Source organism: Tauraco erythrolophus, chromosome 10 (genome assembly GCF_009769465.1).
Source record: "Tauraco erythrolophus isolate bTauEry1 chromosome 10, bTauEry1.pri, whole genome shotgun sequence".
Taxonomy (NCBI): Eukaryota; Metazoa; Chordata; class Aves; order Musophagiformes; family Musophagidae; genus Tauraco; species Tauraco erythrolophus.
Window position 1 is genome coordinate 8,337,510 of NC_141474.1, and position 22,538 is coordinate 8,360,047.

General features: G+C 40.5%; 1 protein-coding gene across 1 annotated transcript in view; it reads left to right on the forward strand.

The window, feature by feature from the left end:
- Positions 1-22,538, forward strand: part of TEDC1 (tubulin epsilon and delta complex 1) — a 74,322-nt gene that overhangs the window by 3,886 nt on the left and 47,898 nt on the right. The window contains 2 exon segments of the mRNA XM_086617707.1: positions 4,589-4,791; positions 17,568-17,738. Coding sequence (XP_086473833.1) covers positions 4,589-4,791; positions 17,568-17,738 — 374 coding nt within the window.

The following is a 22,538-nucleotide window of genomic DNA, read 5'->3' on the forward strand; positions in this document are numbered from 1 at the left end:
TTATAAAATTCTGCAAATGGCTCTTTTGGTTTCTTGTTTTGGGAGAAGTTTTTCTTCACAGAGTAAAAAATACTTACTGTAAACTTTGGTGGGAAGCCATTAATACACTCCAGCCCCTTAGACATGTCAGAACAATGGGTCTCTCATCAGTGGAGCACAAGTTGAAGTAAGCTGTGTAATAGTACTCTAGGCATAACCTTACTGATGAAGCTGTGATTAGTGGTTTCATGCTGCTCTTTCTTCGCAGAGGCCGAGAGCTGAGGGACTTGGTTAACAACCCCAGGCCAGGCAGCAGTGTAATGTGCATTTATACAGTTGGAGCAAATGCTTCTCTTCTGGAGTCAGAATTCATGTTTTATAGCATGGGAAAGAGATCTGGAGCTGCAATATATTTTTGTTTGTTTGACAAATGAAGCAGAAAATGTTCTTCTGCAGTAGTAGTTTCCCATAATACCACTACCTATGCAGGTGTTTCTTGCCTGAGTGCATGAAGTAATGTATCTGTGTCTGTTCTCTTACTTGATTTGGTTTCTTTCCATCTTAGCCTGCCAGGCTAATGCATAACCCTGATTTGAATATCATGTAATTCACTGAAAATATTCTGCAGGTATCAGAAGAGCACTGCTTGAGTATAGTTTTAAGAGAGCTGAACCCTGAGGTTCATCCACAGCTTGGTCTTCCTTGCTGAATGTACTTTTATAAATAATGTGCGTGCAGAAGGGGATCAGTTGGAAGGACTGTGTGGGTCTGTCTTTATAAATTGCCTAATCCTAATGAAATGCTGTAAGAAGACACTGTCAAAGAGGAGGTGTTTGAGTGACTGGTGCTGTCTGCTACTGAGTGATGTTTTTTCTCTCAGCTGCACGTTTTGGAGGAATCCATCTTGGTCTTGGGTACTTATGTAGCCTCTACTGCCATTTATCTGAACACCGTTTCCTTGTAAGCAGAGCACTGTAGAGATGAGGAAATCTAAGTGACTTCTCTAAAGTCATGGGGAAAGGCTCTTTAAGCCCTGGTTCCAGATCTGTGCTTTGACTGCTGACTCACAGTTCCTGCTTGATACCCAAACTAGTCGTACCTTCTCATGTGAGGGCAACATGTTGCAGAGGGAGGGTTGAAATAGAAAGAGAGAAAAGAGCAGAGCAACACAAGAAATTCAGGTGGTGAATTGCCTTGGTGAATCTGGTCCTGAGTGATAAAGGAAAAAACCACCTGGCTTGCTCTCTATTCCTTTGCTTTGACAAGTGAGATCTTGGGGAGCTCCCTGAACTGCAGGTGGCAGCATGTGACGCTTGTTTGCTTTGAAAAAGGGGGAAAGTATGTACTGATCTTCCTTCCTTTTGGAGTATTTCTGCCCTTACCTGTTAGGGCAGTTCCTTTCCTGACAAACGCACAAAGAAAAGGAAAGGGCAACATGAAAACCTACCTCATGTGAGAATGTTCAAGAGTGATGAAAATAAAATCTCTAATATCTGAGCGCTCCCCCTGTGCATGAGGGATTGGAGTGCATATTTACAGCAAGATTTTTAGCAAACCGTAGGCATTCCTACCACCCTAGCATCGTGAAGGAAAGCTGCTTGTTTTTACGTTCACAGGTTCTGCAATGCAACAGGTTTAAATGATAAATGGAGTGATTTAGCTGTTTTGGTTTCCTTTTTGTGTCTGAAATGCAGAAAAAAGCTGGGTTTAAAACCAACTGTCCATTGTCACGTGTCTCTGCAGAAGCTCTGCTATGCAAAACACTAATCCTGCAAAAAATTAATAGCTCTGCAACATCGTGTCACCTGCTTAATCATGCCCTTGATCTTGTTTTCTGTTCTTCAGTCAGAGTTAATGTCTTTGTCAGGAATTCGTTTGTAGCTTTCGCGTGGCCAATTGTGTGTTCCCGCTGCTGAAGATGCATGGTAATCTCTGTATAATCTTTTCAGCCATGTGTTTGGGCTGAGAAGCACTCTGTAAGTAGGCATTGTCTTAGGGATCTGCACTCTTGTTTCCCTAAATCCTAAAGTTGGCCGAACAGTGCGAGCAAAGGTCTTGGTGGCTCTCGATAGCCACCAGCTCCTTCCAGCCTCAGCAGAGCAGGGAGCAGTACATTGCTACAACAGGGTTACTAGCTTATAGCTCCTCCCTGTGTCTTGGCTTTGTATTGCTTTTGGTGGATAAGACTCCTTTAGCAAATCAAGTTAAATCAGCCACTCTTTGCTCTGAGAAGGCTCTTGAAAATCCTGTTGCTCTCAAAAGGAATTTGTTAATTACTTCTTGTTTTTTTTTTTGTTTTGAAGTTGGTCATTATGTGGTTTTTGAGCTTCAGCAGTTGATGCCAGAAAAAAAGATTGATATGTGTCAGTGCTAAGGGATGCTTTTACCACAAGTGGCAAGGAGCAGGCAAGTGAGTATGAAATGGTATGTTAATAAAGGCCAGCAGTGACAATTCCTGATTGGGTGAGGTTTGTACTTCCTGTTATTCTTTTGTGTGTGAGTGCGTACCTTTTTTATGAAACCCTACAGAAATACTGAAGCATTACACTGGAAAAACGGAGCAGCTTTCTTCCGTACTTTGTAAGAATGTCTAAACAGGATCAAACTGAAGGTTCCTTTAGCTCCATCCAGCTGTGACAGCTGTCAGAAGTGGATGCCTAGGGGAAAGGAAAGAGCAAATATAGAAGGATGCTTTCAGGGGCTTATTCTTTCAGCCTCCAGTAATTTACATCTCAGACTTCCCAAACCAGAGAGGATATCTTTGTATTTTGTAAGTTTCCATGAACTTCTGTTCTGTAAATCCGGTCCCTTCTTGAGCCTGTGTAACTCTGTGTCCATAGCATCCCATGGCCAGAAATGTCAGAGTTTTGCTGTATATATGAAGAACATCTAACTTGTTTTAACTCGCATGCTTGCTAACTTTGGTGGCTCACAGTTCTTGTGTTGAATGTCATGCAAACACATTGCTCACTATTCACCTGTTCCACAGCGCTTACAGTTTTAAAGAGTTTTGTCACATCCATTCTCAGTGACTATCTTCTTGGCCTGCATCTTCAGCTCTTAGAATGAAGCTGTTCTGTTCTTGCAATGATACTTGTCCTTTGTTTTTTTTTTTTCCAAGTCTTCTGTAGCTTTTTTTGGACTGAAGAAATAAAATAACACTATGAATTTGAGATGTGGGGTCACAGTGGATATAGACAACAATATAACATTGTTCCCTGTGTTCTGTTTAGTCTCCTTTCTAGGTTTCTCACATTCCATTTGCTTTTGGATGCATGTGAAAACCAAGTGTGATATTGCAATGAAAAAATTATCTAAGATTGAGTTCCTGAGTTGAGTGGTCAGCTCCAAACTCATTGTTATGTCAGTAAAGTTAGGATTGTTTTTTCCCTTGTGTGCATAATTTTTCATTTTCCCTAAGAGTATTTTTTCCCTAAGAGTATTTTTTCCCTAAGAGTATTTTTTCCCATCATTTTAAAGCTTGAGCTCATTAGGTTCTGCAATCCTTCATGACCTGCCTTCATTCCTCACTACTAAGTAACATCACACCAAGTTTGGCACCAAGTTTTCTGTCACTATCACGTTGTCTGTGTATCATACTGAGTTGGTTGAACAGTGACTGTTTAGCACAGAGCCCTCATGCGAAACCACCATCTGTTCTTACGCTCTGGTTCTTGTCTGCTAGGCACTTGTCATTGATTCAAGGGCCTTCTCTCTCCCTCCACCACGGTGGCTTAGTTTCTTTGTGCTAGTTGAGTCCCACTGGCAAGTCTAAATGTCCTGTATTGGTTGAATCTTCCTTAATCACTTGCTTGTTGTTGCCTTTGGAGAACTCCACTAGCTTTTTGAGCAGGACTTCTTTTTACAGCAATCGTTGGCTCTTCCCCAGTATGTACTGTTTATCGTTGTGCCCCCTAATTATATTCTTTTGACTTAGTACAGAGCTGAGGCTTACTGGTCAGAAGCTTTTTTTAGTAATAATTTTCTATTTCCTCCATGTGTTTTAGTTCTGTAGAGCCTTTCTTGTAGCTGTCAGGTAACATTTGCTGGTGTGAAGGAATATAGATCAGAGCATTCCTAAGAATTAAATAGTCCATGTGGTCCGGTATGCAGTGTGGCGTGCTGCGTTATCTCTGCCTGCTCACTGGTGCTCAGAGATTTGCAGTAGGCTGTGAAACTCCTATCTCTAAATTCCAGTTTCGTTCAGGAGTAAAGTGACTCAGTGTTTACTAATTCATGGCGTGCTTGGTGGCTCATAAAAAATGAATAGGTAAATTGGAGTCTTGTTATAGTGGGGATGACTATTTACCTTTTTTGCCTTTGTTAATCTCCAAGAGGCTATTACTGGCCTTGATCTCAACTTTGGTTTCTTCTCTTCCCTTAGCAGTAGTTCCTGTAGGTCAGAATGGGGCAGCCTAAGGAAGGCTTTTACCCTTTACCTCCTGTCCTTTATCAGTTGTTGATAAAGACTGTAATCTCCACTGTCTTCCACTAATCTTAGACTTGATTAAAAACCTTGCTCTTAGAGGAGGCAGCAGTTTCTGGAGCTAAATGAGTAAATGCATTGAGTAGTGCAGTGTGTTATTCTTAATTGTTTTCTTCTTTTCAGATACCCAAATTAGGTTTGTAAAATCAGCATTGTGGTACCATGGCTATGGCAGGCCAGAACTCTATCGGCTCCCCTCCGATGGCTCAGCGGGTAGTCGGGAGCTGCTGCTGGCGTTTTCCTGGCTGCTGCACAGACTTGGCCTCTTGGAGCAGCTTTTGGCTCGGAACAGAGTAAAGACTGGGGATGAAACCTCTGTATGCACGGTGAGTGGGTTTGTGTTCTACCACCTTGTCTGTCCATAAGTAATCTTCTGTGACAGCAGCCGTGTTATCACTAATGTGTAATGTGTGGTATCGTGGTACCTTTACAAACAAGTGCCTTGCTTCACCTTTAGAAAAATGTGAAGGCGCCGGCATCTGGAACCTGTTTTCTTTCCCTTCTCTGAACTTTGTGTGCAGGTGATCTGAGTTCCTTCTCTTTCTCAAACTTCCACCCCTGCCTGAATTCCCTCAGTTTTATTTCCAGTATACGTGGGACCGGTGTGGAGGAGTGCAAGTAAGTGAATGTCTTTGATCTCTGTGCTTTTGAGTTTTGTGCTTCCAGACTGTAGCATGAGTGGTTCTACAGTGCAGGCAAACAGGTTAGCTGTGGCTGTGTTGGCATTGGGTAGAGCAAGTACTCCTAAGGCAAATAGTTCTTCTAAAAAACATCAAGATCTCAAATGGCAGCTACTGCTCTTGGGGTAACTAATGACCTTGAGAGCACAGTGGGGTATGTTGTTGTTTCCATCAATAAAAAGATGTTAGCACGTAGAAAACCTGCTCTGAAGCAAGCTAAGGATAGCTATGTATCTGCTTTAGTTGCGATATATATACATGTGATCAAAAAAACCCAAACAAAAAACCCCCACAACAACAAAAAACACACAAAAAAGAAAAAAAAAAACCAACACAAAACCACAGTCTAATAATATTTGGTAATGCTGCTTTTAAAATCTGTTCCTGTGCATTTAAGACAGCATGCACTTGTTACTGTATAGACAATTGTTCTGGAGCATAGAGTGAGAAGCTCAGGAGAGCAGATGATGTTTTTTCCATGTTTAAATCCTATTTGTTGCCAATAAACTGTCCCTGATCCTAACACAACAGGTAACATAGGCTGAATTTAAACTGATCAGTGCAACATGTTAGAGTGATTGAGACCTCTCTAGATGTTTGTGAGTTTGTTTTAACACATCTTCATCTGGTCAGTCTGGTTCAAAATTACAGGCTCACAGAATTGTCTCATTTTTTTGGCAAAGTACGTTGTAGATCAGAATCCCTACCTGCTGATATCTTGTAATGTCTAAGACCTTCTGGTCTTCGTGGTCATGTATGCATGCTCCTCTAGACTGTGGGCTGCCTGGTTTTGTGGAATCTTTCTAGGGGACAGCAAAGCAGGGAAACGAGTTTGAAAAGCTATGATGTAGATTGCTTCTTCAGAAGGAAAACCCTTGTACAAGTGGAAAACACTTCAAAGGGAAGTCACCTTTGTAACAACATTATTAAAAGTATTTTGAGAAAACAGACCGCTCTTGCTACACTACAGTTGTTTGCCACACAGAAGAGGGAGCGGATTGTGTTGGTGGCGGATTATTTTGTGTCCTTATTTTCTATTACAAAAGAGTAATGAGTGAAATGTAGCAGCAACGTGAATTCAGGAAATGAGGCAGCACCTATGTTATTTTTTCTGAAGGTCTTAAGTTTTGCATTTTCCAAAAAGAGATGGTAATACAGTGTTATCTTTTATGGCCACACAGAGGCACACGAAGAAATTTATTGCTGTGTCTTTCACTGCAATTCTAACCTGCTCTACCTATGTTTTTCAAAAAGCACGGATTATATATTTCATGTTTTTATACAATAACTGTCCAAAACAAGTTTGGAAAGGTTTACAGGCCTGGAAAATTCTCTTCAATAGACCAGACAAAAATTCTAAAGGCTGAGAGCTGGAGTTAGTGTATATATGTAAAGCTTATTGTATTAATTGCAATGTTTCTTGTTTGGTGTTCATCTAGCAAGTTTTCATACTCCATTAAAAATAATGTCCATGGGGAAAAAAATGATAGAACGTAGTTACAGCAGAGAGTGCCTAAATAGTGTGTTTTGTGATTCTGCATCAAAAGAAAGTTAAACAGAATTGTGAGGGACGCGTCTTGTCTTTTATTTGATCAACTAGGCATTAGAAAACCAGTAAGTTCAGCTGGTAAGACCTATGAATGCGCAGTTAAGGAGGTAATGATGAGTGTGAAGGGGAAGGTAGGTGGGTCACACACGCCATTTTGATTAATAAGTCAGTTGCAACCTTGTAAGTCACTCATGTGAAAGCCTGTGCTTTGTTGCATGAAAGTGAGATAGTTTTGTTATTGTTATATATCTTTATTTGATAGCTATTGTAATTTTTGGGATACCTTCATGTGGCAAAGTCTACTCATCAGTCAGACAGTGTTCAACAGTATAGCCTCTACAGTCATAGTAAGAAAGGAGGAAGGTGAGGGTGTCAGTTTGATACCTGATACCTTGTCAATTAAAGTACATCTTGAACAATTGAAGTGCTGGAATTTTGACTCTGGGAAAGTTAAATACCAGGCATTTGTGATACTTGAGTTGAGTGTTGGAAAATGTGTAACAAATTGTAAAAGCGTTGCTAAACATGCCAGAGATGTAGTCTCTACAGTCGTAACTCTCTTCTATTTAAGTAAATTGAAGGAAAAAGGTACAAGAAGAAGGAAAAAAAGCTTCACTAGAGAAAGATCTGTCTCAAAAAAGAAAAGGAAATGCTCTTTAAAACAATTGAAATTCTCAGCTGAGAAAGAACTTGAAAAATCTTCCACCACATGGAGCCCTTTTTTCAAAATGATTACAAACAACTGAAAATATTTTCCTGAAATAAAAATATTGCAAAACAAAAATCCATGAAATAGTATTTGGTTCGGTGCATTGCTGAGGTCTCTGCCAAAATCAGCAAAGCATGAAAGCCAGTACTTACTGGTGAAACACATCTGTTGGTCTACTAGTGAGAATAAATGTGAAGAAAATCTTTACCCTTTGTCTAAAAAAATGGAGTCTCAAAAACTGTAGGCATAGCTGTAGTTCAAAATGATTTTCATGTGGTTTGCTTTTAAAATTTTGTCTGAAATCGACGAAAGTGGACAGAGTCTGTTGTATGAAGAAGAGAGAATGCAGCTAATCCCTAAATTAAGAGTGCAATCTTTTTCTGACTATTCTTTCAGCCTAAATTTGAAACAAAGCCTACAGGCTGCTAAATTGCTGATAATATGCCAAATACCCAACATATCAAGGGCCAATTAAATTAATTCCTTTCATTTCATTTCAGATTACCACACTCTGGCCTTTTCTTCATTGCAGTTCCTTAGCAACACAGTTGTTTTTTCTCCTGCAAATTGAACACTTCCATCAGCTCTAAAGGATTTCAGGCCATTTATTTATAGAGGACAAGAGCGTTCATGACACATGATGGACATGGAGCCCAGCTGCTGCAAAGAATTCATAATCTTAAGATGCTGAGCTGGGGAAGGCTTCCACATGCACTTACATCCTCAGAATCAAAAGTTAAGTGATTACTAACATTATAAACCAAACAGTGGTGAAAGCATGATGAAAGGGTTAAGGTGGTAGGAGGTAGTGCTTAATGTGGCTAATGTAATTAAAAAAAATAATCTTGAAGTAGTAGTGGTAAGGACAGGTACAGTTAGCAGCCTAGGATGATTATATGAGTTGACTGTGTTTGTGTGTTCAGTAAGAAAATCCTTCAGGGCACCTTGTCTCATGTAGCCTCCAGCTCATATTTTTTGGAAGGGCAGTGCTGCAGTCTCTCCTGAGCCAGGGTACTGCGTGCCTGCACAGGATGCCCCAAAAAGCAGGGCTGAAGGAGCCACTGCCCTCTCCAGCCTTCTACCCACGGCTCTATTCCAGTATGTGAAGTTTATAAACTGAGCGGGGAGACAGTTAAAAGAGCAGACTGGAACCCGTATTTCTCACAGAAGGAACAAGAGGGAAGAGTGGATCGATGGTGCATGTCAAACTCTATTGCCTGGCTGCTGTAGTGCAAGTCTGTTTTCTGAATTTACTTTGCTGATCTGTCAGCACGTTGGTGACTCCAGAGGCAGTAAGTGAAAGTTCAAACCTTGCATTGGTCAACTTCTTGAAAGAAATAATCACTGATTCCGTTAGATCTATAAAGACTTAAGTACTATCTGAGTTGGGGGTTCACATCAGTTTACTGATTGGAATTCCCCGCTGTTGGTACTGCCTTAAAGCACTAGGCAACTAATTGATGGACGTTGTCTTCAAAGGCTTTTTACACCCCTTGTGGATTTCTGTCTCAAATATACACTGCCTGATGTTGATCTTAACATCTTTTGTTGCTTTGGTGATCATGTACATGCAGATTATTCTTAAGTGCCATTCCTTGATTCCTGTTTACACGTGAAAATCCTAGAGTACAAAACGCATCTGGAACCCGTAGGTGAAACGGAACCTGTAAGGCAGGCCTGGGGAGTTCTTGTATTCTCTCTCTCTCTCTCTCTGAGAAGCAGATAATTGTTTGATATAAACCTGTATTTTTAGCATGTTTAATATTTCACTAAATTTTTTGTTGCCTTGCTTTTTAAATATTAGTGATATCACAGTTTTCTCCAAGTCTACGATGATAACAGCAATACTCTCTGAGCGTGTATTCCTACTATTTCCAGGGAGGAATACTGCCTCTACTGGTATTATTTCTGTAGGTGAAATTAGTTGAATGTGTGCCCCATAATTTCATTATGTGTGGAGACCGTTGAGTTTTTTACATGGAGGTAGTGATGTTATATCCCTCATTATCACCAGACTATGTTGTACAAACACTGATTCTTGGTTCCACTAATTCCCTCTGCCTGCCTCTTGCCCTCGGCATGAAACTGGATGCCCTTCCCCTTTTGTGAATTTAATAGTAATCAACAAATAGAGCTATTATGGCTATTATAGTTGGAATTCATGCATGTCTTTCTAGCATGCCAAAGTGAACTCAGTTTAATTACTTCTGGTGGTGAAAAACAAAACTAAACATGCCTTCTGACCCCTAGGTTTGCAATTTGATTGATCTTTTGTTTGTCACGGTCTAGTTTGGCTCGCTGGCTGTTTCCAACAAGGCATAAAGCTTATGCTTGGTCTAATCTTGTTGTTGAAATACTTTTCTAGAAATCTTGACCGTCACTGCTGTTCCATAAACCATGTTATTAGAGGAAAGTGTTAACGTAGCAGCCTAGCTTGATGTTCCCCTCAGCAGAAAACCAGGGAACCTTTGGCACTAATGTCAGTAAATATAAATTATCTGAGGTTTTTTTTTTTTTCCCCTCTGCACCTATTCCAGTGGAGGCGAAGGAGGGAATTTTATTAACCTATTGATTCTGACTCAGAAGCATAATTACTTTCCAGATCTTTATGGGCTATATTAGTCTGTCAGCTTTCATTTTCTGATTTCCTTCTCTTATTCCCTGTGCTCACACTTTTATTCTCTTTGTCCTTCTGTCTTCCTAGTAACTCTCACCATTTATCTTTTCACCCTTTTTTGCTATTATTGTTGCTGTATTACAGTAGCTGCTAAGGAATGCTTTTTTAAAAGCTGTCCCTGAAACCTAAACAGAGGGCGTAGGATCCCTAAAGTTTCTCCTGCAGGATTTCCCTCACCTTATTTTTGCCAGTGAGCAGTGCTGCTTTGCTTGGGACAGCCTGACGTGTTTGGTGGGTGCTGCACCCCTCTCCGTGCCGCCTCTGCTGGGGTAGTACCAGGACTGGACCTTGGCAGCTCCTGTTTGGTTGACGAGTCTATTGTAGCACTCCTGTTGCACTGCTGCCCACCCTGTAAAGGCTTGTATCAGAAACTAAGGGGGAAAAACGCTTGCATTTTGCTTTTCTGCCTTTTGTACTTTTAAAAGTAATTTCCTGAATAGATAACTATTGAACCCTGAAGTGTTAATTTTTATCTCTTTAGTTACTGTTACAGCAACATCAATTAAGTATGTAGGCTTAAACATATTTTGTGGCCAGAGGTGATTAAATTAGCAATATGTTTTTGCCATACAAGAGCTGGAGTTTAAACTGTTGAAATGTACTTTAATTTTTTTTTGTTAAAGCACAAGGTGCAGTTGGAAGTTGTCTCCCTGTCATTCTGCATGTTCTACATGTGTGTATGTTCACGATATTCCTTCTGATCTTTTGTGTTTGTTTTTTTTTTTTATTCCATGCTTTGGACTTTTCATGGAACCTTTTTCCCAATGAAAAACACTTTCCTGTGGTGCACTGTGTGGTTAACAACATCTATTTGTGCCTGACAGTGAATAGACTTTTAAATGTTTTTTTTAGATGGTATGTCAAGGCAAAATTCTCTAAAAGAGGAGCCTGAAATGATCAGAAAGGCTTATAATTTATTGAATTTGCTGTTTCTCTGGGTAATGTCTGAATTTCAAATAAACGCAAAATTGCTTGAGCCTCATGTTACAGCTGATGTGTTCTGGAAGGGTTCTACCAACAGGCACTGGGGTCTCTTGAGCTTTCATGTGAGGAGAAGATGATGAGGACTGGCATGCTAATAGAAAGGCTTAGCATGGTCATACTGGTATTCTGTATTTTGCTGAAACCCTGAGTAGGGAGCTCCTTCCTTTACTGGGGAAACAGTGATTTTAAGATGTTTTAGTGCCTCTCCTGCCCTCCAGTGGCGGGGAGCAGCCAGTACCTTTGGTACCTTCTGATTATGCTCTGTGGCCTTTTGATTTTGATCCTCTGCTTGTAGTGTCCCGCTTTAAGTGATCAGGGTTTAACTCTCACTGGAGGATCTTTTGAAATAAAGCACTTTTTCCTCAGGAGGACAAAAGGAGTGTGCAAAGAAGGGCATGGCCGGCCTTCTACGTGTGGGAGAGCGCTGCCTCTCCTCTCCTGGAGGGCAGTTACTACTTCTTTTCCTGTTGGCCTCTTGCTCCCCATTTGCTGCTGATGTAGCATGCTGCATCTTTATTCGCTGGTTACTGCTTCTCCAGCTGCTTGCCACAGTGGACTAAAATGGATGTGGCCAAGCAGGGCTGCAGGTGCAGGCAGAGGAAATGCAGTGGGAGATGTTACCTATATTGCATCTCCTGCAAAATGCAACGCTCTGTGAATTAAGGTCTACCCTGCCACTTGTTTGTTTTAGTATATTTGGTTTCCATGTTTTTTTTTAATACATGATGCAGTGAGCTTTGGGATTTTAAATGTTATTTTAAAAGTCAGCAATGCCCTTGGCCTTGCAGCTTCAAAGATTAGGCAGTGCTGCTGTGATCCACTAAAGCCATAGTGCTTTTGCTGTATTGCAGAGCTCTTAAGTAACCTGAATGAGCGAGGAGGGATGGGATAAGGGACTGACTTGCTCTAGTGCCTCAGGCCTGTGGCTACTGCCAGACAGGCTTGTCTGAACAAGGTAGGAATGGGTATGAGCTGTGTTTGCATTTTCTGTCTTCCCTCAGCGCCTTCTCTTTTTCACTCTTTGCCAATTTCATACTAGCAGAGCTCTTAGGAGTGCTGTTGTGAGTAGTAATTTTTACAAAAGGCTTTGAAATTTAAAAGCTAAAAGGCCTTGCAGAAACACAGGCTTTTACATGATTATTTTTTTTAATTGCTGAATATGCTATAAGCATAATTTCTACATTGTGAGCACTTACGTTTGTGGAAAACATTCTTCTGTGCAAATGTCTGGATATTTAATTGGTATGTGCGTCATGTGGGAGTGCGTTCTTACACCATCTATCTTTCCATGTGTATGTCTAATCTGGATCCTACCTTGTCTAGGAGGAAATCCAATTAGTGTTGTTGATGGTGCTGTGAATGAAAATAGTGTTATATCCCTTTCACGTTCATCTGTTCAAATTGTTCCTTTTCACATTTTCCCCTCCTGCAGATAGATATGTGGCTGTATTAATTAGGAAAGCATGTCTGATACTGTTATTTCTGGCTACGGTGTTTAATTTTTAAAAAAATTACACTCCGTTTAAAGATCTGTAATTACACAGGTTAACATATGTTATGTCACATCAAAACCGTTGTCTGAATTATGAGCAGTTCAGAACAAGTGCTCAGTAAAAGCTGCAGAAGCACTTTGTTGGCTTGATTTATGTGATAGCTTTGCCTTTTCTGAGTCCTGCAGTGAGGGATCTAGATATGCTTCTACCTACCTTTGTGAAACCAGGCTGTGTGCTTAGCGTAGTTAAGGTTTCAGTAGTACCTGACAGTAAATATTTTCTGTCTAGACCCAGATGAACTCAGGTGAAAGTGAGGAGTGGGCTGAGAGATTTTGCTCTACTCAAGGATCAATGCCAGAGAGTTGACTTAACCCGTTTCACCCATGGACATACACATTATCCATGTTATAGAAGGGTTGCTTTTCCATGGGAAGAACAGCAAGCCGTTTGCTGGCTGTCCAAATATGGAAGCAGAGAGCCAGTCCTTGGAGGGATTTGGAAGATGTCTGCGAAAAGCCACAGCATGCTGGGGACGAGCCAGTGGTGGCTGGGGTCTGTCCTTTACCAAAAGGTGGCAGCTCATAGTCGCAAAAGAGCATCTCTCGGGGAACTGGCCTTGCCATCTCCTTGCTTTTACAGCCATGCAGGCAGTATAGACCTTTTAATTTCCATTGTGTGTACAGGGCATAGTAAATGTGTTAATGTAAGAATTTATAAGCATCGAGATACCTGTATGAATTGGGAAAGTGCAGAAAGTGTAGAAGTGTGATGCAGTTGCACAAAAAGGTTTTCTTTGTGGTACTGTTTGTGGCATGTTGTAAGATCACAGAATCTGCAAGGAATTTTGCTTTAAAACAATTTTTGGAGTTAGTTTAATTCAAAATGTATGAACAGAGCAAGGTCAACCATACACAAGGTCACTAAAATCCTCAAATGGAGCAACTAGTGCAAGAAGTGCTCCCTTCTCACATGTCTGCAAACACATTGGTGCTTACGTTGTTCTTTGATAAACTATTTATATGATGAAGTATGTGTTTAATTTATTTCCATCCACTGTTGGTAGAGCTGCTCTCTGATTTCCAATAACATGGAATTACTTTGTATTTCAAACGAAAAAGAAAAGCTTTATTTCCACTATAAAAGTAGAAACTTCTTAATTTCTCTCTAAGCACGTTGCATGCAAGTTGTTTGCTCAGATGTATGGAATGTGAATGAAAATCGATATATCACCATGTCTTTTTTTTCACACCCTCCTTTCTTCCACCCTTTATTCTTTTCCTCTAAGTGCTTTTATATCTGACTATTTTTCAGTTCAGTGTGTTTTGTGAATCTGACTTCTCTGCTCAGAGCACTTGTCCCATGAGGACTGTTGGCTTTTTTTGCACTTGCTGCATTGAACAAGTGCGTTCCCACATTTTGAGAATCATCTGGCATCTTTTTTCATAACAATTGAACTTGAAATAGCCTGGGGAGGAATGTTTAGGGCAAAACTCATGTGAGTTTGGAGACTGAATTCTAGGCTGCCTTGCAAAAATTTTTAATGTATGCTCTTAGGACATAAACTGTGTTCAGCTCTGACTAAGCCAGAGATGTATTTATGAGCTTTGGGTAGGTTTTGTAGTTGTGAGCTACCTTAGTTAGGATGGTGGTGTGTGGTGTCCTGGAATGTGTATTTATCATGTGTCTTAGCTGTTTATTTGCCTGAATCTTTTACCAAAGAAGAGCTGGGTTTAAGTTCTGCCTAAGTGTGGGCAGCGTGATAGTTCAAGAACTGGCTTGAAGAGAGTTCATGTAAATCTATGCATGTCACCATCACAGACTTATGCTTGCTTTTCTGAGTCTTGCCAATAAATGGGTATTGAGATCTTCTAACAGCAGTACCTTGAGCTTTTAGGACAGAAAAGCTCATTTGAGGTGAGTTACAGTGGGAGTGGAATTGAGGGTCTTCGTTCTAGCTTCTGCTCAAGTTATGCTGATGACAGATTCTCTGCCAAGATCATATTGTCCAGTTTAACAAGACTAGTTCTGCCAGTGTAATGGGAGAAGACTGCCACTGCAATGAGGGTATCGATACGTGTTGATGTGGCTCTTGTACTGCAAGCCTGTGGCACTGTTCCATAGCTGGAGTCTACGTACTTTACTTCTCTGAAACACAATCATAGAATAGTTTGGGTTGGAAGGGACCTTTCAAGGTCACCTGGTCCAGCTCCCCTGCAGTGCGCAGGGACATCTTCCACTAAATCAGGTTGCTCAGAGGCCTGTCCAGCCTGACCTTGAATGTTTCCAGGGATGGGGCTTCCAAAGAGAAACATGAGTTGCAGCAAACAGTTAACAAGCAAAAACCTTTTCTGGTAAGTGGCTGTGAAGTGATCTTCTCCAGAGCTGATGCGGAGCGTTCAATGAGTGGGGAGGCCATCGAGAGCCCGGGGTAGTTGCCTTGGCTGCTCTCTTTGACTTTCACTAAATAATGTGCACTTCTGTATCTCAGAAGTGAATGTAGGTGTGTACCCATATTGCTGCATAGATTAGATAAATTCACAGTGATATTTGAAGCAAAGGCTCTAGCTTGTGCTGGTATTTTAGTGATTTTTCTCCCACTGGGAGAGCAGTAAACAGTCTTCGATTGTAAAGATGGGACTAGAAATTGAGGTCACAGTATAATATGCAAGACCTTTTTTTTTTACCTTGTTTACTTTGTGGCAGGCTAAGTATTTCATAGCAAAAGTAAAATTTTTGTGCAGTTTGTGAAATAAATAATAGAGATCCTGTTAAAAAATGCATTGGCTGGCTTCCTTATTTTAATATTAATAAGACAGGTTGCTACAATAAAATTAGCTCTGCATGGTGTTTGTCACTGTACTGCCAAAGCAGTCGAGTCTAATGCCATTCCTTCCTGAAATGAATCCCCAGGAGAGCAGTATTTGTGCTGTTCTGAAACCTCTAACCAGAGAAGTTGGAGTTGAACTGTAAATTATGGAAAATGCGGATTTTAATCTGGGAATCCCAAGTCTGTCTTTGGCCTTGCGGCTTTCTGGCTGCTTATGTGAACTATTTTAATGTTTACACATGCGTTTTCTCTGCTGTAGTGACTAGTATCCAATTGCTTGGCTCATCGTGTTTATGGACAACTTGGTAATCGTATCTCTGTGGTTGCATAGTCCACAAACTTCTCCTGGTGGGGGCAAGACAATCTGACCCATGAAGGTACTTAGCTAGGATTGCAGCGCCCTAGGACACTGTGCCTTTTGATTTAGGGGCAAGGGGCTGAAGGCATCTGAAGAAAGAGAGTAATGTTGCGGTTGGCACAAAGGAGATACTGTATTTTTATTTTTTTTAAAGATGAATCTGTGCCTTTAAAAGGACAAGCCCTTTACCAACCCTGCGCCCCTGTGATTTATGGCATACATTTATCTGAGCCACAGAGCAAAGGGAAAATCTTTATACGTTTTGTTATTTGACCAGAACAGCATTTTTGTGCTTATAAATAATATGAACACTCATTGTATTAGAGACCCTGTCAACCGAGGTGACATTTAGGTTAAAACAAGCATTAGGGGGTTATTTGATCACGGTTACAGATACACTTCTGCTGAAATCTGCATGTAAGGCAAGATTAAACTCTCTTCATTTTACAGTTTGCGTTTTTAGTTTAGGATCCAAATTGGAGTTACGTTCAAGCTTTGCCTGCCAGCTGAATCTTTGTAAGATTTTATTGAACATGGAAGCCTGTGAAGCAGGGAAGCACATACGTTGAAATACCATCAAGGTCTATGGGTCCAAATATCTGCTTAAGTGTTTCCTTGAAAACAGTCATGTTTCACATAGGCTTTAAAATTTCCACTTTAAAGAAATGTCTTAAGAATCCAGCAACTGGGAGACACTTCCTTAGCTGGCAAACACCCGTTCTGAATAACCAGGCTTCTGCAATTTTATGTTATTTCTTCTACTTATAATATGGTGAAGTAAAAAACTTGGAATTATGGATTGTGTTTATTTTATGTGCTTTCTACATTTTGGATGAAGTTGACAGCTCAGCCTTTTTTTAAGTGATGTTACTGGCATCAGAAGTAAAACAACTCATGTCTTCCTTTTTAATTTGCAATCTGCAGGAGTCCTAGTTGAAAATGGAGAGAGATATCCTTTTGTAAGCATGAATGATCTCTTTGTGCAAAAGGCCGGAGGTGGTGGAATTCCCTCTATATTCCTTGGGAATGAGATACGAGAGAAATGTCTTGCTTGCTTTATGCCATGACCCAAGGAGAAATTTCATCCAGAAGATGGTGGTGGTGGTTGTTTTTTTTTTCTTTTTCTGCAGCAGAAGGAAAGTAGGGCAAGATGAACAAAAGAAAAATCTTTTGTTTCTCCCTTCTTTCCAAATTACTCTAGAGAAGGGCAAAACAAGGCAGGACAGGTGGTGCAACTGTATCTGGGAGTGCCTCTGTGGACTCCTGGCCAATGTTAGCTGGATGATTGTTTCTTTTCCTCTACCCTGCAAGAAGGGAAATGCTGGATGGAGAAAAGAAAATGGCTGGGTAAGCACAGGCCCACAATTTTGTCCGTATGTAAGGCATTGATTTACAAAATGGGGTCACCGAATACAGCCTGCAGCGCTTTCAGGAAGACACTGGAGAAGTTAAATCTGTTTTTTATGTTCTTTGAATTATTAGAATCTAGTCAAAATGTGATTTTTCCCATCTGGGTAAAGAATATGCTTGCTGTCTCAGGAACACTGTGTCTTCCTAGATATGAAAAATGAAAGACGGGAGAGAAGACAGCTCACCACGTCATAGCTGAGAAGCTGATATTTCTTCCAGACTTCAGTACTTGTTTAGGCCTGTCCCAGTCCGGCATTCTAAAAGATTGCGATTTCTCTCTACTGCTGGAACTTACTTCCTTTTTGGTTTTTTTTTTTCCTCTTTGGTCTATTTGCTTTGTATGTTTTTCACTACTGAATGACTTGAAAGTGTTGAAGCTAGCCTAAAACATTTTGGTGTTCTCTTCTGCTTTTAGTGTGAAGATGATCTGCCCAACAGCCAGGAAGGTACAACTGAAATAGAACCTGAATACGAGCTAAAAGGCAGAGTAGATGTTCGACACCTTCAGTGGTTAAATGGGAGGCTGAGGTTCCAGTGGCGGAGTTTGCATGCTCAGCACCAAGAACAATGCAGACTTTTGCACAAGGTAAATGATTCTTCTAACTCACTATGGCATTGTTTATTATTTGAAAGCCTTGTCAGCTAGTGCTAAATGTACAAATTATTCTTGTTTGCTAGGTCTGCATTTTCTATAGATAAGAGTGAATTACTCTAAATATAAATCCCCTCACCTTGCCCTAGTGAGGCAGAACCATGAGAAAATGAAGTATGTACACTGTTTGTAAGGTTATAATTGTTGTATAAAAGTCTCTCTTGCAGGTTGGCACACTAGGCACTTCTGCAACCATAGGCTATCTCTGTTTTTCCTCAGAAAATGCGTGGTAAAAAGGAAGACAGAGGTTCTGGTCCCACAGACAAGAAGTAGTCACTCAGAACTAGAAGTTCTTTGGAAACGTGGATGCAAAATACTGAGCACAGATGTTGAAAGTAATAGCAGCAAAGTAAAATGCAGTTTCCCTTTCTGAAGTACTAGGGAACATCTGAGAAGAACTCAAAATCTACCTGCTTTTATATCAGGAATAAATAGTGGTCTCTACATTGCTAAGATTCCAGTTCTGTACCCATTTGTGAATAATGCTTATATGCTTGTCTGAAAATCAGACATCTGGGAGCATTGTGTCTGCTTAGGATGGAAGCAGCCTGCAGTCCCAAAGTTGACAGTGATGGTGACTGCAGAGACAAATGTAAAAAAAAAAAAATGGTTCTAAAGAGAACCCTAAAAGTTATTCAGTAATGTTTTTCCTAGGCCTCCTTTCTCCATTCATATCTCTTCAGGTAATTAACATGGAGCCACTTGGTATTGTACCCAGAACCTTCACAGAAAACCTTTTTGAGACTAAGAACAATTTTGAGAAATTTCTCCTCAAAGAACAACATTTATCAGAAAGTCGTCAGAATCAGACCAAGGTTTTGAATGAAGATACCTTCTTGGTTTTAATCCTGTGTCTGACAGCGATGCTGGAAACTATAACGAGGTTACATTTTGTTCTTTACATGAGTTGATTGCTGAGGAAGATGTCTGATTGACATCTAGGGAAAAGATCAGGTGCTGTGTGTGCAGCATCTAAAATAACCTTTTGCTTCTCCTTGCCCACTGCAAAAGTGCTTTCCTGATCTAGAAATGAAAATAGCGATTCACTGTAAGTGCAGGTGCAGTACTTGGCTTTTGCACTGACATTAGAGACAGCGATGTTGTTGGGAGAGGTGGCTTAGTGATATAAAACTCAAATGAAATGATTGGCATCTTCTCCTCTTGATAAGCTGCCTCTATTTAAGGTATGCTGATTTTTATAGTAGGTGAGGCAGATACCTCCATAACTCATCATCAGTGCTCTGATTTATGTAGTACTTGGCAGTAACAAATCATTAGGCAGCTTCAATACCTTAGCTTGCAGTTAATGAGACCAAGGAAGAATTAAGAGCAGGTTGAACTTGAGGCCTCAAGTACAAACAGAGCTACTCTTAATAGTCCAGATCAGGTGCTGAAATGATGAAGAGATGTGCTGATGGGGCAACACGCTAAACTTGTTGACAGGGGAGAAGATGACTTCCTATAGGGATTGTCCTTTGAAATAAACTTCGATTTTTAAATTTTTTTTTCCCCCGTTTGCTAAAGTTAAGACTGTTACAGTCAGGGTATAAGAGACAGGGTAGTCGTGGTCCAGGGAACTGCAGCATAATTTCCAGAATCTGGAAGAATAAGCAGGAGGGAGAATGAGAAACTGGATGAACAAAGAAATCAAAGCTGCTGTTAATGCCTTCTTCAACAGTCACCACTGGACTGAACTGAAAGCAGTAAGCTGTGCTGGTGATGATTCTTACGGTCAGACTGTGTTTGGTAGTGTACGTAGAGGCTGGCATCGCTGATGTATACATAGGAGGGTAGATTGGAGCCCAGCACCTCCATATGTGATCACACACTGATATTACGCGTGCTCAAATACGTATGTGCAACTGTGGGAGTTCTGTTCAGAGCTGTAATAAAGTGGAGTGCTCTGATTTATATTTTAGTCTGAATTCAAAGCAGGAAAATTGAAAGGTAAAAGTGACTTTGGAAGGGGCTTCATTACAGTGCCACGTTAATGTTAACATTTACGGTAACACAAAATATAACGTACTTTTACAATTTAACAGCTGCATAAACAATAATTGGTATTTCCTGACCTTACAGAGAAATCTTGGCTGTGCTACTGTATTAATTTAAAAACTTTTAAACTAGTCTGCTATGTGTTAGAAGACTGAGCTGACCCAATATGACCTCTATATGACCTGCTGCTTTTGTCCTATAAACCACAAACACAGTATGCAAAAGGCTAATGAGTGTTATGTTTTTTAATTATGCTGACAGATTTACAGAGGACTTTCTCTACCAAATGATAATTATGGCTTTTACTTGCTCTGTTTAATAACTTAACAGGTTATGCATCTCAGCTAAGGAAAAGTCTTATTTACTGCTGATCATGAGCTATATTTTTTGCCAAGTAGTGGCGACACTTCCACAGATTTCATTCTGTGACTCACATAGACTCTAAAATAACCATATTCTCTATTTGGGGCTTTCTGAGAAAAACACATTGCACTTGGAAAATATATTCTTTTTCAAGAGATGTCTGCTTTTTCCACTCTGTATTTTTAAAGTATGGAGATTGCTACTGGAAGTAAGAATTGTATGTAGAGGATCCAGTAAGAGGCTACCAAGATAGTCAAGGACTAGCTAAGTTGGCCATGACCTCCAAGAATAGGCTGAGAAAGTTGGACTTGTTTGCTCTGGTGGAGAGGAGGCTGAGGGAGAGGTCACCTAATAGCTGCCTTCAGCTGTTTGACGGGTAGTTACAAGGATGGTAGTTACAAAGATGAATCCATGGTCTTCTCAGCAGTACCAGAAGACAAAGGAGAAGAGGCCACTGATGACAGCTTGGAAGGTTCAGGCACATTAGAAAAAGCTTCTCTGGGATGATGGCAGCGTTGGAGCAGGTCACTAGAGACGCTGAATCATCTCCATCCTTGGAGATTTCCAAGACTCCTGTACACGAAGTCGCAAACTGATGTTGTCAGTAGTCCTCGTTAGAGCAGGAGGTAGGGTTAAAGACCTCCAAAGGTCTTTTCTGTTTCTGTGATTTTGTGAAAAAATTCTGAATCGCTTGGGTGATCAGGGACTTGTACTTTCAGGTTAGAAGTGATGACTCATGTCTTAATGAAATAGTACTGTACTGCCTGAAGAAAGGGAAAGAGAGAAGTAGGCGGGAAATACGAGGGGGAAACAGGCAAAAATAAATGGCTATTCTTTCTCTAAAGTACACAAATGATAACTGAAACAAATTGCTGGGGCCCCTTTCTACTCTGTCCTGCCCGCAGTCACTTAAGGTTGATGGTGTGAAGTTCTGCAGTAACCAGTGTAGGTTACTGAAGAGGGAGGCCTCCCTGGAGCTACAGCCGGTTATGTGTTGGGATCTGCTTGTTAGGTGGTCTGACTGGCTGTTCCTCTTTGCTGGTTCTTCTGATGAGCTGCTTTTCAGTGACTTCAGCTCCCAGAAGGGATGTTGAAGCTTACAGGCACACACATGCCCTGCTGTAGGAGGAAAACTTCCTCAGGGAAATCTTAACCTCTCTGTTGCTGAGGAATTTTGCAGCCTGCGGCTATGAGCTGTTGAATAACATTATAATGGCTTCTCAACATGGACAGGTTGGCCTGCTTTGAAAGTATAATATAGTAATACCATTATAATTCCCTCGAAATTCTCAGTGGTACATATTTACCTGATATAGCTTCAAATACGTGGAAGTGTGAAGGATAAATTAGTGTGTTAAGGCATGCCTCTTGGTTCCTTCTTTTCTTTTTATTCCTCTTTCTGTCAAGTGCCAGAGGAATGTCTTTCTGCCTGGTTTTTGATCCCTCTTGAATTCATAGGGGAGAGCAGCTGTTTTTAGTGAGGCTTTGAATTACCACTTTGCCTTCTAAAATGTGAACAAGAAGCCTTGCATAATTTCAGAAAAACAGGTAGGAACCTGTATAGTTTAAAACTGGCATTGTTTTTTGGGTCTGTTAAATGCTCTGTGCCACAATCAGCATGTAAAAAGAAATACTGGAACAAGTGAGTTTCTGCAAAACTGATGGATTTCCTGTGGGTATTTTCAGCTATCCTCCCTCCACTAAAGACTAGGACACAAATCACACCTGAAATAGGGGGAGGTTAGATTGAGTTCTAAGGTTAATTTTGTTAAGCAGGTGAACATCTGATTGTGGACTATGGATATAAGTTAGTTGGAATAAGATCTTATTAAATGGAATTCTTGATGACAGAAGAAGAGTTTAACATAATTGACAGTATTGGATCATGGTAAAATGACAATGGCGATTGTAATACACTTGGAAACTGTAAGAGCAAGAGTTGTATTCTACTAGTAAGAATGCAGAGCAGCACTGGGAAATGCCTCCTATGAGTGGAGTGGTTTCTTGTGCCTCCTCTAAGATAAACAATATAAAATAAGATGTATTACAGTGGATTGGGTTGGTCGTATGTATGTATCTGATGTTGTAGTGAAAGAGTAAAGAGACAAGGACAAAGTCTTGATCCCTGGTTAACAGAGCAGAGACTGGTGCTGGGTGATTACCATTAATTGTCAGTAATTTATGAGTGAGCTAAACTGCATTGTTAGGTGCATCTGTATCTTGGCATGAAGAATCTGCCATGTTACTCTGTAAATTACTACATTGGTTAATTATATCTTTGTCTTGAGATATTTGGTTTGAATTTTTTTTTTTATTTTCCAAAAGTGGATTTGCCATTAGATCTCAATAGGGCGTTCTTTAATGCAGTAGGAGTTT